Source organism: Serinus canaria (assembly GCF_022539315.1).
Source record: "Serinus canaria isolate serCan28SL12 chromosome 7 unlocalized genomic scaffold, serCan2020 HiC_scaffold_29, whole genome shotgun sequence".
NCBI lineage: Eukaryota > Metazoa > Chordata > Aves > Passeriformes > Fringillidae > Serinus > Serinus canaria.
In genome coordinates this window covers 4702736-4716353 of record NW_026108147.1, presented here as the reverse complement: position 1 = coordinate 4716353, position 13618 = coordinate 4702736, and the positions used below count along the sequence as shown (strand labels likewise).

Here is a 13618-nt window from a genome sequence, read left to right as displayed (position 1 = left end):
TGGCTGAAGCCTTAATTTTGTTGTTTTTTTTTTTTTTTAAACATTGCATATTTCAAGTCTGAAATATTGAATATGTAATATTGTATAATTTATTTGTAGTCACATCTCTGCTGAATTAGAGAGTTATGCTGGCATTAATATCAAATTGCAGAAAAAGGCCATACCAGCTGTAAACACTCTCATTGCTACCAAGAAATCCATTTCTTCCTCCAGGACACCTTATTAAAATTTTGAGCTGAATATTTTTGCTCTCCACCTTTGAATTAATTACAGACACCCACAAACCCTCCTGTTTGCTTCAGGTCTGGGATGTTTTTGGGAGATGCACTGAAAATCCCCCCCCCCCCCCAAGTTATGTGGAGTTTACCTGGCACTGTTTTCTTCAAATTAATCCAGAGGACAGTTTTTCTTGCAAAAAGGGTTTTATTATTATTTTTAAGAGTTTATTCCAGCCAGGAAAGTTGTCTCTACAGTGAACTTTAAAACCTCATAAGGGAGCTGAACCTGTAAACTTTATATAAGAATGAAGTGAAATAGGTTTACAAGAGACAAGTTCCTTGAGATATCCAGAAGCACTTTGGAAAGGAAAGGTCTTGTTTACCTGCTGGTTGAATTTGCCATGCTCTGCTCCTCTCACAAAACCAGTGAGAGGGGCTCAGCAGTGCATGGTTTTCTCTGCCTGTTAATTTGTTAATTTGCAAAGGGGTTCGCTCCAAAGCAGAAAGCAGGCAGTGGGGATGGAGGGTAGAAATTCCCTGGCTTCTCCTTTGTTTGGCTTTTTGATTTTTGAATTTTTTTTTTCTCCTGGAGGGGGAAGGTTGCTTTGAGGACACGTTTTTTAAATCCTCGCCGCTTGGTTCTGTTTTGTTTAAAGGGGGCAGAAATGTATTGTGTGTCATCTGATCAAAGTGCCGGGCGCCCCTGGAATTTTTATAGCATATTATGGACGGGAAGAGCTGTCTGCTGAGAGCGAGATGTCAAACCTGAATCTCTCTGGGGCACTGCACTGCTGCTATCCCGACCCAAACTGGGCCCGTTCCCCTTCCCCCTCCCTCCCCCAGAGCAGCACCCAGCAGAAACCCGCCCCTTTCCCTGCTTCCAAAGGCAGGGTTGGCTGCTGGCTTTAGTTTGGGGTGCTGAGGGGTGGCAAGGGGAGGATGGGGATGCTCCCAGCCGGGGTGGTGCTGCTGGGGGACACACGGATCCCTCCAGGGAAGGCGCAGCTGGAGCCGCGCCTTGCAGCCCAACCTGGCTCGCGTTACGCGCCGAGCCTTTCAAATCCCCGCTGGCTTTTTAATATGATGTAATTCCTCTCCCTGATTCTTTGATCCTCCGCCAGGAGCCCCATTCCAGCCGCCACCTTTGCCCTTCTGCTGCATTTCCTCTGTTCCCTCGTTGCAGGCTTCGGGTACCTGACGAAGCAGCTGATGGGGCTGGCCGGGGGCCGCGTGGTGCTGGCCCTCGAGGGTGGCCACGACCTCACGGCCATCTGCGACGCCTCGGAGGCTTGTGTGTCTGCCCTGCTGGGAAACGAGGTACAGGCACCCCAAACCCTCCCCCCCTCGGGTTTGGGCATCTCATCCTCCCGTCTGCCGAGCTCCTGTCGTTGTTTGTGTCCTTCTGACACTCGGTGTTTGTTTTGTGCTTAAAAACCACCTGTGCTTTGTAGGCCGTGCAGTGAGTGTAAAAGCTAAGAATGATTTTTGGGTTTGTTCTTCCTCCAAAGAATTTGCTTTGTGCTCTTTGAAAAACAACTCTTTTCATTAATTGCTGAATTCATTGTTCAATTCTTCCCTTCTCTTTGCTCCCCTCCTAGTCCTACAGCCTGTGCTTGCTACATGGGGCAGCTTGCTTGACATGGTTTGCAGCTGGATTTTATCCTAGGAGTTACGTTTTCTATTTTCTGCACATTGCTGTGTAGGAAAAGCCTTGGCTGTGTTAGAAAAATTGGTCAGAAAGGTTGAGGGGGGTGATTGCAAGATAAGAGCCAGACAGAGAAATACAGCAATATGTTGAATTCTGAAGAGCTGTGGGTATTTTCCTGCAGAGAAAATTTTAGATACTCCATCTTTTCTGCTTTTCCCCCCCCACTTCTAGTGTCAGTGGGATGAAAGAAGGAACACTACATCTACACATCTTTAAAATCCTTGCAGGGGTGTTGACTCCACCACTGCCCTGGGCAGCCTGACTGAATGCCTGAGCACGCTTCCAGTGAAGGAATTTTCCCTGATATCCAACCTAAACCTCCTCTGGTGCAGAGGAAACCATGAAACCATGTTTGAGGCTTTTGAGTACGGATACTTTGGGCTGAGGTGCAGCACCAGAGGAACTGAGCAGTGGGTCTGTCTCCAGTGGGAGCTGGTTTCTGGGGAGGGTTGTAGTTCAGTGACCATCAGGTATCTGGGGAGATGGAGAGGGAGCTTGGATCTATCTGCATGGAGGTGTGGAGCAGTTTGACCTCCGGCCTGCTGGAGAAATGCTCTGTCTTGCAGTGTCCACACTCAGCATTAGGTGGGAGGCTGCAGGAGCCAGACCAGGAGATAAACGAGCTGGGATTCATCAGAAGCACCTGCTTCCATCATCCAGCATCCCAGCTCCCAGTGTCCAGGGAGCATCCTGCTCCTTGTGCTGGGCCAGGCAGTTCTGAGAAGGCTCTGGGCATGGGGAATGGCTCCAGCCTGCACTCAGCCCAAGGGACAGCTGAAAACTCAGGAGGCAGCTGCCAAACCATCATGGAAACAGGGGGCTTCCAGTGGAGGGGCACTGGCACAGGTTTCATAGAGAAGCTGTGGCTGCCCCTGGATCCCTGGAAGTGTCCAAGGCCAGGTTGGATGAGGTTTGGAGCAGCCTGGGGTAGTGGAAGGTGTCCCTGTCCCAGGCAGGGCTTGGGACTGGATGATCTCTAAGGTCCCTTGGAAGCCAGACCTTCCTGGCATTCTTTGGGGTGTTTATTGCAGCACCCACATGTTTTAGACAATTCCTCTGCCACCTTTGTGTGCAGGATGCTCTTTGGAAGGGAAGCAGTGGGAATAACACCTGGAGGATATCATTCCTCTGCTCAGTGTGCTCCTAGGATCACAGGAGGCTGACTGCAACCACAAGCAGTAAATAAGTGCTTCACCCAAGCCATGGGTGTGTTGGGGAGTGTGAGGCTGTGGGGAGAGCTCAGCACTCAGAATACCTTGGATGTTGTGAGCTGCCTGAGTGATTTCATTGAGCAGAGGAAATATTGATCCTTAAAGAGAAAAACATTGATTATTTCAATCCTGGCTACAAGGACACTTAAACACAGACCTGCTCTCACTTGTCCTAGGTGGGCTGTGCAGATAGGGTAATATTCCCTGGCTTAGGCACACATCAGAAAGCAGGAAACACTCATTTTATCCAGGTCTTTCCTGGAACCTTTTGAAGGCAGGGCAGTCGGGGGGAGCACTGCAGCTCTGTGCTGCGGCCCTTTGATGCGGTTTGATCTACAGCGTGTCGGAGGAGCCTGCCTGCACACACATGGACGGGCAGCTGTGGCCAGGGAGGGCTGCAGGGAGCTGGGCTGCCTCAGGAGCCAAACTGGAGCTCCACTGGGGCTGGTGGGAAATGAGGGGAGCAGTGCCAGTCCCCCGAGCACGGCGTCCACCGGCCGAGATGAAAACTCCGGCGTCGGGGAAGCACGGGGAGCACGGAGCCAGCTCCTTCCCAGCGTGCCAGGAAATGAACCCAGAGCTGGGGCTGGGCAGCTGATTGCTGCACTGGGGAGGGGGTCAGGGCTGGGGAATGGACCTGCACTGCTGTGCTGCCAGAACTGTGCAGTGCTCACAGGGCTTCAGTGGAAATCAGGGGTGGGAAATCAGAGAGAAACTTTGATACAGGCTGAGAGAGTTTGGGTTGTGCAGCCTGGGGAAGGCTCCAGAAGTCTTCCAGTGCCTAAAGTGACTCAAAGAGAGCTGGACAGGAGCTTTAGACAAGGTTCTGATGGGACAGGAAAAGGGGGAATGGTTTTAATCCATTTGAACCCAGAGGGCAGGGTTAGATGGGATACTGGGAAGGGATTGTTCTCTGGGAGAGTGGGCAGGCCCTGGCACAGGGTGCCCAGAGCAGCTGTGGCTGCCCCTCCATCCCTGGCAGTGTCCAAGGCCAGGCTGGATGGGGCTTGGAGCAACCTGGGATAGTGGAAGGTGTCCCTGCCCATGGCAGGGGGTGAGATGAGATGAGTTTAAAGATCCCTTCACCCCCCAGCATTCCATGATTCCATGATTTCGAAGTCTGCTGATGGCATTCCAGACCAGTTAGCCACCATTCCTCTCCCATTACCCTGCAGAGTGCTCAGTCCATCATGGGCATCCCCAACCTCTGCCCTTCAAACAAGAAGGTGATGATAACCAGGTGCCTCATGCCTGGAGGTTTTTTGCTCCCTTTTCCACAGGCTGAGGCTGTTTGTGAGTGTTATTTCAGGAGGAGTGAGCTCTGGAATCAGGAACATGCTTTGTCTCAGTGTCAACTAAGAGGCCTTGGAAAGCTCTTGCTCGGACTTATCCAGGAATTGCTTTTGCCTTCACTTAATGTCATACAGAAACCAGTTTGGAGCAGAACTATTTTTAGAGTGGAGAATTAATAAGAAGTGCAATCCATAATTACTGAATCTGGAATGCAGCATCCTGTGAAGTACCTATGGAATGGCTACCATGTGCTCATAAGAGCAGTCTTGGCTGCAGCTTCTCTTGGCTTTGAGCAAAGTTAAACTTTGCCATAGATATTTTTACTGTTGAACTCTGGCTGTTCTTTGCTGGGGAGCATCCCTGGTCAGGTTGTTTTCAGCACAGTTAATGGCAGTGGACATCTCTTGTTTTGGACAGTCCACCTTGGAGGTGTGGGATGAATTCATTCATTAGTGGAGAACCTGGGAGGGCAGAGGTGTCTCCTCTTCTTGAGTTTTTCTAAAGGAAATCAAATAAATCCTAAAACTTTCCTCCAGCAGTGCTTGTCAGGCCTTTCCCTGGGCTGGCACAGGCGTGTTCCCACTGCAGAATGACTAGTGGAAGGTGTCACTGCCCATGGCAGGCATGGAGTGGGATGAGCTTTAATGTTCCTTCCCACCAAAACCATTCTGGGATTCAATGGTAACATTCCTTTGGTGTTCCTCTCTCTCTCTGCAGCTTGACCCTCTTCCAGAGAAGGTTTTCCAGCAGAGAGCAAATGCTAACGCCGTGCATTCCATGGAGAAGGTCATCGAGATCCACAGTGAGTGCAACCCCACCAACCCAGCTGGGTCCCTGGGGACACCCCTTGGGCTTCCCCACCATCCTGCCAGCTCCATGCTCCCATTTCCCACTTTACTGGTGGTCACTGCACCCTGAGCTGCGTTTGTGCAGTGACAAACTGGGGTTGCTGTGGATGGAGCCATGCCCAGCAGGGCTTCAGCCTTTAGGGGGAATTACAGAATCAGAGCACAGGTTAGGGAGGAAAAGACATTCAGGAGGATGCCGCCTTGCTGTTAGCCCAACAAAAATTAAAGGCTCTAAAATCTCTGTAAAGGACAGACTGTCCTGCCATTAGAGGGTGCTCTTACTTCTTCAAAAACAGTTCAGTATCTGTGAGTAACACAAGTCTTGTTGGGTGGTGTGGCACCCGTTAATTAGGAGTAGACAGGCATGGAAGTGAAGCAGACTTTCAGGCACAGGCTGGATCTTGGGATGTCCTGCGCAGGGCCAGGAGTTGGACTGGATGATCTCTCCCAAGGGACGATCCCTTCCAAGGATATTCTATGGGTTTTGCTGGCAGTTGTTGATATTTTAGGTTTATTTAGCTAAGCAGTTTAAAATCATTGCAATTGAACCTTGCCTGGAGAAATCCTTGGAAATTCTTTCCTCTGGAGCCTTCCCTGTGCTCTTCCCCATGCAAAAGGGTGTCAAACTGCTGACATAAAAAATACTTCAGAGGTTGAAGCTTGGACTTGGTGGTCTTGGAGGTCTTTTCCAATGTTAATGGTTCTAAATGCATCTTGGACTTCTTTAGTCTTCAGGGATTTGCCCACTGAAAGTACATGGCAGTCAGCAGCTGGATCCAGACCTGCACTGCGTCCTTCTCTCTCCTGGATTTTTTAGTGGAGAGACATTTCCAGGCACATTTGTCCTTAGGTCTAGAAGTTTCTGAGGTGTTTGAAATGGAAAAAGGAATTATTTTTTGAGCACCTGAGGCCCTTAAAGGGAGAGTATGGATCAGATGAATGTTCCTGGACAGTTCCGAGCCGGCGGCCGGGTTTGGGAAAGCAGGAGCTGGCATGGTGCCCTGATGGCCCTGTTGTCACCTCTCCCCCAGGCAAGTACTGGCATTCTCTCCAGCGTTTCGCCTCCACGGTGGGATATTCCCTGGTGGAGGCCCAGAAGTGTGAGAACGAGGAGGCAGAGACAGTGACGGCCATGGCATCGCTGTCGGTGGGTGTGAAGCCGGCGGAGAAGAGGTCAGTGGTTTCCCATCACATTTCCAGTCTGTGCAGCCAGGAGGAGCAGCCTTGCAGGTTAATCCTCTCCTTTCAGCCACTGCTGCTGTGCTCCCCACGTCCCCTGTCCTCCATGGGTTCCCAGAGGACCTCCTGGGCTGCAGGAGAGCAGCAGAGCCATGAGCTCTGTGCCTGAGCCTTCTGCTCTGAGAGTGGCTTTGGACCACAAAAAGGAATTTATTTTGATGGGGAAAATCTTAATGTTGCCCAGGTGAGATTGTCCAAAACCCCTTCATGGTGGCAAGTTTAATTCAGGTGATCCCAGCTGGCTGGGTGGGAAGGTGATGGGAACATAAGGAGTGAGACTTGGCACCAGGAATTGTCCAGCTATGTCATGCCAAATCCTCTTTTCTCTCTCCCCTCCCTGTCCCACCCTGCCTGGCTGTGCAATCCCTCAGACCTGAGGACGAACCCATGGAAGAGGAGCCTCCCCTGTAGCACCCACCTTCGAGCTGGAGTTCTCCTGTCTGTTCGTCTTCGTCTCGAAGCTCTGCCAAGAAGCTTTCTCTTGTTACTCCTGCGTCCTGTCGCGGTTATTTCCCGAACACGGAAGGACAGCCAGGTGTAAAGTAAAGCAAGCGACACAAAAAACAAATCTCTCCACATCTTTGAGTCTCTTTTTGCTGAAAAAAACCGCTGGTGAAGAGCAGCAAAGGACTGACACGTTGGGCACTCTTCCTCTGGTCCTCACCGGGAGCAGAAAGAGGAACGATGCCCGGGAAGTCTTTGGCAGAGCTGCCAAACAAAAAAAAAACAAAAACAGAACACGAGAATAATAAAGAAATCAAAGATTCAACAACACAAATCAAACAAACCTTAACGTAAAACTGGTGCTTACAAAGTTGATTACCCACAACTGAGCAATCTCCGCTTGAACCACTCAACCCATCGTGTACTTTCATTTCTTGGATCTTTGGAAATGGCTCTTGCCTGCCTGTGAGTCACGACAGCTCTTGTCGGAACTGGACCGTTGGGAGATGATGGTGAATTTTTAACGGGGAGGGACAGGGAACGAGGACTCACCTGACACCTAAAGGAAAGGGAAGCAGAAGGGGGGGAATGGTAGCCCAGATGGAGTCGGCTTTATTGTCTCCAAAGCCATCTGAAGATGAGTTTGTGCCTTTTTTTTTAATTGATGGATTTGGTGCAGCTGGATTTTCTGAAGTTTGAGGAACAATGCCTTAAGTAAAAATTAATTAAAAAAAAAAAACAAAACACACACGAAAAAAACAAAAAAAAAACCAAAAAAAAAAAAGAAAAAAAAACCACAGCAGTTCCTGAATATTTTTCCTCTGGTTGGGAAAGCCAAGGACTGCCATCAGGAAGGAAGACTTTTTGGCTTGTGCTGGCATGATGGTGGGAAGCAGGCATCAGCTGAACAGAGTGTCTCCAAAAACTGTCGACAAGTTTGGATTTGTTTTGTTTTCTTTCATTGCTGTTTCAGAGAAAAGGAAAAAAGAAAAAAAAAATTAAGGTAGTTGCCAAAAAAGTGGCAAATACTGTTGGGTCTTTGAAATTCAACCATTTTTAACAACCAATTTTCAAATGTTTTCTCTCTCTTCTACATTATCTAGTAATTGAACTTATCAATTTGGTTGTTGAAGCATGTATTAGGCACAAATGCAGGTTTTAAGACTGGAATGCTTTTTATTAAAAGCAACTAGCATGAGATATTGCTTAAATTGTTAGGTATAAATATATATATGTGTATAATGTATATTCCAAATGTATTCCAAGCTTAGAAACCGGATTCCTATGAATTATTGAGAAAAATATTTATGATGCATTTATAGAAAAAAGAAAAAAAATATGTAATAAATGCATACTCTAACAGTAGCCATTGGAAGCTCCCTAGGGACAGATTTGGGAATTGGAACGTCAAAGGTGCTTTTGGAAAAGGATCTAGGTTGGAACTCGAGGACTTGTCAGGCAACAGGTTGGGAAGTTTTTCAGAAAGCCAACACTTTAGCCACTGGGCAACTACCCTAAACATTTGTATTTTAATTTAAGGTTTTTAGTTGTGATCCTTTTCTAACAAACACGAGAAAAAAAAAAGAGTTTTTTATAGCAAAGACGCTGAATTTGCTGTTAATTTTTATATGGATATTTCCCGAAACCCTCCGGAAGCCTTGTTTGTGTGACTCTGACATTTCTTTTCCATTTGGCAGGTTTCCTTTCTGAACGGCAATAGCATCTAAACCTTTCTTCCTCCCTCTTTTCTTGCTTACAATACATGGATTTTCCTTTTTTTTTTTTCTTTTTTTTTTCTTTTTATTTTTTTAAATTTTCTGTATTGTTTTCTCTCCTTTTCCTAACTCTTTTGTACAGTGAGCAGCTTTCTGCAGGTGTAAGGAACTGTGGGCAGACCAACAGAGTTTGTTTTTTTCTGGGAAAGGGTGTGTTTTACCGAGGAGGAGGAGGAGGAGGGACCGCGATGGGCTCCTTTGTTGTACCGATTCCACCAACTGTATATTTCCTCAGCTCTCTTGTAGTAGCTCTGTAAAGACAATAAGGAATTTTCTTGCCTGGTAGTGTTCAGTGGGCGATGCCTTTGTCCTGCCCACGGCTCCTGGCGCTGCCTGCCCTCGGGAAGGCTCCTTGGATACTCCGGGACCGCCGGCCTTTTCTCTCTGCCGGACATGCCCGCAAACTCCCCACCTCCTCTCTCCCTCTTTTTCTCCCCTCTTCTTCTTCTTCCTGATGCTGGGAGGGGTTTTGGAGGCTTTTTTTTGCCCCCCCCAGCCCAAGGAGGTCATTGCCTCCCGGGAATGCCGGGTGGGAGAGGCAGCGAGCCCTGCCGCAGAGCGCGGAGCGTCCTCGCGGAGACGGCGCTGCCCGCGTGCCTTCCTCCAGCAGTGTAGGACAGCACCTCCCTCTTCCCAGCACAGCTTCTCCTTAACAACCCATCCTTCTTTTATCCTGTTCCCATGGTGACTGGTGGGGTTGCTTCCAGTAACTTCTCTTCTTTCCAGTTCTCGAAGCAGCCGCTTTCGTTCCGTTCAGGACTCGCTGGCGGGAGGAACCGGGAGCGTGACCCCACGCTGGAGGCTTTTGTTTCCTTCCTCGATTTCTAGTGCAGTTTCAGAACCAGACACTACAGTATTTGAGTTGTGCAAACCCAAGTACATCCTAAAACCCCAAAAAGCCCCAGTGGTAAGGCCTGTCCTCGGCATATCCTAAAAATCCCCCCGTGTGAGAGCACCGCGTACCTGGGGATGTTGTGGTTTGGGGTTTTCTTCCATCTGACCACGCTGCTGCCGTGATCTCAAATCCATCCGACTGCCGACTTTGGTGACTGACGTGGGGTTTGCTCCCTGTGCCCTGGGCAGTGCCTGTGTTTACACCTCCCTTTGTGTCAGCTCTTCCCCGGAAGGTTTTTGACATTTCTGCTCCCGGTTGTGGCAAAGTTTTTTCCTTCCTTTTTGCTCTCTTGGGAGCTGCCGGCTGACTGTGCTGAGCCGGTTCCTTTGGAAAATCCGGAGGAGCTTGTTGGGATGCCACCTTCCTTCCTTCCTCCTTCCTTCCTTCTTTCCTTTCCATCCTTTCCCTCAGCTTTTTGCCGGGATGGGAAGATTTTTCCCGAGAGGACAGAGCTCGTCTCCTCCAAACTCCCGGCCATGTGGATTTGTTTTGCAGCATCCCCCTTTTCCCTGGGAACGCTCTTCCCTGGGCTGTGACCTTCCCTGGGGATGCTCTTCCCCGGGGATGCTTTCCGGGGCCAGTGCAGGCACGGAGAGAAGGGAGGGAGCCCTCGTTTTGAGGCTCTCCAGGGGGATTTTTCACCTTTTTGAGCCATTAAGCTTCTTCATTTCAGATGACTTTGCCATGGGGCGGCCGTGCCAGCGGGGTGGGGCCCGGGTGCTCCCACATCCCGGCACGTGCTGCCCAGGGCATCCTTTGTACCTGCTCGGGAAGAAAAGGAACATCTTTCAATCCTCTTTACAGTGAAGTGAGGCCCAGTTTGCAGTACACAAGTAACCATTGGGGGTTTTTTGGTTGTTTTTTTTTTGTTTGTTTGGGTTTTTGTTGTTGTTTTTTTTTTTTACTTTCGATACAAAACATTCCTTTTTTTTATTAGTCACCGTCATGTACTCATTCCATTCTTCCTTTTGTAAACTTTTTTGGGCCCATGTTCTTTTACGGGCATTGATATATATAAATATATATATAAATATATATGAATATATTTTTTTAAGTTTCCTACACCTTGAGGTTGCATGGTCTGTAAGGTTGGCATGTCTTTATATTGTATACAGATTTTGCACGCCAAACTTGGCAGCTTTGAAAACGATAACGAGAAAAAGAAAACAAAAAGAACAAAAAAAAAAAAGAGGTGGTTTGGGGTTTCTTTGGGTTGGTTTTTGTTTTGTTTTGGGTTTATATTGGTTTTTTGTTTTTTTTTTTTCTCTCGTGGCATTTGTGGAGACTAAAGGTTGGGATGTTGTTGTCACACACACTCACTCACCCACACAGCTACACACCAAGGAAGGAGAGTGGGAATTCTTTTTTTTTTTCCTTTTGGAGTCTTACTGAACTTAATAAGAAGAAATTGTGCTTTTTATTGTTATAAAGAGTAAATAAATAAAAAAAACAAAAAGGACTACTTAAACATTTCTCATTTTAAGAAGAAAAGAAAAAAAACTAAGACGTTTATCTAGCACTTGTGACTTACCAATAATAGAGTTTATTGTATTTATGTGGAAACAGTGTTTTTAGGGAAACTACGCCGAACACACCAAGTAAACTGCCTGTGTCATTATTATTATTATTATTGTTATTATTATTTTCCTTTGGGTTGGTGTTTTTGCTTTGATTTCTCGGCTGGGTGGGGAGGTTGGATGCAACCCTTGTGTCAACACACAGAGTCGTTCATTCCGAGGAGCCGGACAGACGGACGGACGGATGGATGAGGAGGACTTTAAAGAGTTGACTCTTCAGCACAGCTGCGTTAACTTTTTTAAGAAATTACTTTTACATGATGTATTTTTGCTCGGTTTCACTTTAAGCAGTCGTGTACTGTGCAACACTGTGGTTTAAAAACGAGACTTTACAGCAAAAGGCAAAATGTGTTTCTTCATTGTCATGAAGTTGGGCTCGTTCTCAGCTCATCTTCACTTTGTCTTTGATATTGATGATGAAAAAGAAAAAAAAGTATCCTATTGAAAGAAAATAAATTAACACTTTTTCTGTGCTCCATAGTGGAGGCGCTATTTTCCAATTTATGAGGATGACAAACTTATATATATAATATATATATAAAAGTGGGGGCGGGGAGGGGGGGAAGGGGTTGAAACATTATTCACCCGAGAGCTTATTACAGATATGTAGTATCAAAAAGTTGTAACTATATTATATTCTACTTTATACCTATACATGCTCAGTATGATGTCACCATTGGTAGCAGCTACCCGCTGTAATTTAGACACAGTTTCACTCTTCCTGTATGGACCCTCCTTTCAGTGATGGTAGCTTCTTTGTGCTCGACTTTCTGACGGTCCTTTCTTTTAAATTGGTGGAGTTGGAATATTTTTCTCATTCTCCTTTTTTCTTTCTTGGTTTTTACTTTTTTTTTTTTTTAATTTTATTCTTCTCTTTTCTCTGTATTTTGTTTGGGGTTTTGTTTGGTTTTTTTTATTTCTTTTTTTTTCTTTTTTTTTACTGGCCAATGGTGGCTTTCTCTGACAGTACCGACTTCAATTTCAACTTTATTAGGAGTCCAGTATTTTGTACCACATTATGACAACTTGTTATTCTTGTGGTGTAAATAAAAGAAAAAAGTTAATTATAGTACCACCCGGGTTTCTGCTGCTGATCTTCTTTCCTTCCTTTGCTGGGATGGGGCATTTCATCTGCTGGGTTCTTGATGTGTCATGGAGGGGGTCTTGGTGCCAGAGAGGTTTTTTTGGGCAAAATGTACCCATGTCTATGTTGGAGTGTTCATGGAATAGCTCCTGGGGTTTCCCAGTTTCTTTGTGGCTCCCAGGTGCACATTGACAAGTGCCTGCAAAAAACCAATTGAGTTTCCAGGTGAAGCAGCTCCAGCTTTATACCTTTCCCAGCCTTTTTCATGTGTTTTCCCTCTGACCGGCTTCCTGCTTGTCTCTGGAGCCCCCTGAACCATCCAAAATCCATCTGCTCCATGTGTGTCACCTGGAATTGTCCTGTGCTCCCAGGGGAGGAGGCCACACTTCAGTTTTGGGCTCTTTCCAGGACTCCTGGAGCAGCAGCAGGTTGGTGCTCACCAAGGGCTCCTGGTGGGAGGGGTGGGGAGAGCTCCCAGGGAAAACTTGGGAGCTTCCAGTTCCCTCAGCAGTGAAACATCCCCTGCTGCTTCAGCCTGATTCATGGAATCATGGAGTGGTTTGGGTTGGAAGGATCCAGGAGGTCCCCTCTCATCCCACCCCCACCATGGCAGGGACACCTCCCACTGTCCCAGGCTGCTCCAAGCCCCAGTGTCCAGCCTGGCCTTGGGCACTGCCAGGGATCCAGGGGCAGCCACAGCTGCTCTGGGCACCCTGTGCCAGGGCCTGCCCACCCTCACAGGGAACAATTCCTAATTCCCAATCTCCCATCCATCCCTGCCCTCTGGCAGTGGGAGCCATTCCCTGTGTCCTGTCCCTCCATCCCTTGTCCCCAGTCCCTCTCCAGCTCTCCTGGAGCCCCTTCAGGCCCTGCAAGGGCTCTGAGCTCTCCCTGTATTTGTGTGCAGAGTGTGGGTGTCGTGATTGCTTTGGGACCATGATCTGGGGAGGGCACCTGCAGCTCCCAGGAGCTCATTTCTGGGGGTGAAACCCCACTGCTGGCTGACCCAGCTGAGGCAGAGCCCTTGCTTAGAGGGGTGGGGGCTGTTTCAGACACCATCCCAGTCCCTGTGCCAGGGATCACCTCACCTGCAATGCTCTGAGCTCTATGGCACAGAAACCTGAGGGGAGGGTTGAGCTCAGTGTGTGGCACCCTCTGCTTCAGCCACAGGAGTTTTTACAGCCGGGAATCTGCAGATGCCAAAGGAAAAGGCATTGTGCTGCAATGGATGAGATCCAGCAGGGTTGTGAGGTGCTTCCCCTGTGGCTCCTCCAGTGTGTGCCCCTGGCTGGGTGTGAGGGATGGGTGCCCAGCTTGGCACTGGCA

General features: G+C 48.0%; 1 protein-coding gene and 1 pseudogene across 6 annotated transcripts in view; both read left to right on the top strand.

Moving 5' to 3' along the window:
• HDAC4 (histone deacetylase 4) overlaps nt 1–7425 on the top strand; it is a 175481-nt gene extending 168056 nt beyond the window's left edge. For all 6 annotated transcript variants that reach the window (XM_050987626.1, XM_018911876.3, XM_018911873.3 and 3 more), the window contains 4 exons: nt 1402–1535; nt 5148–5232; nt 6310–6451; nt 6889–7425. In XM_050987626.1, coding sequence (XP_050843583.1) covers nt 1402–1535; nt 5148–5232; nt 6310–6451; nt 6889–6928 — 401 coding nt within the window. In that variant the 3' untranslated portion in view covers nt 6929–7425. The remainder of the gene's footprint in view (nt 1–1401; nt 1536–5147; nt 5233–6309; nt 6452–6888) is intronic.
• Nucleotides 7426–11105: 3680 nt separating this feature from the next.
• Nucleotides 11106–13232, top strand: LOC115484345 (uncharacterized; annotated as a pseudogene).
• Nucleotides 13233–13618: the final 386 nt, after the last annotated feature.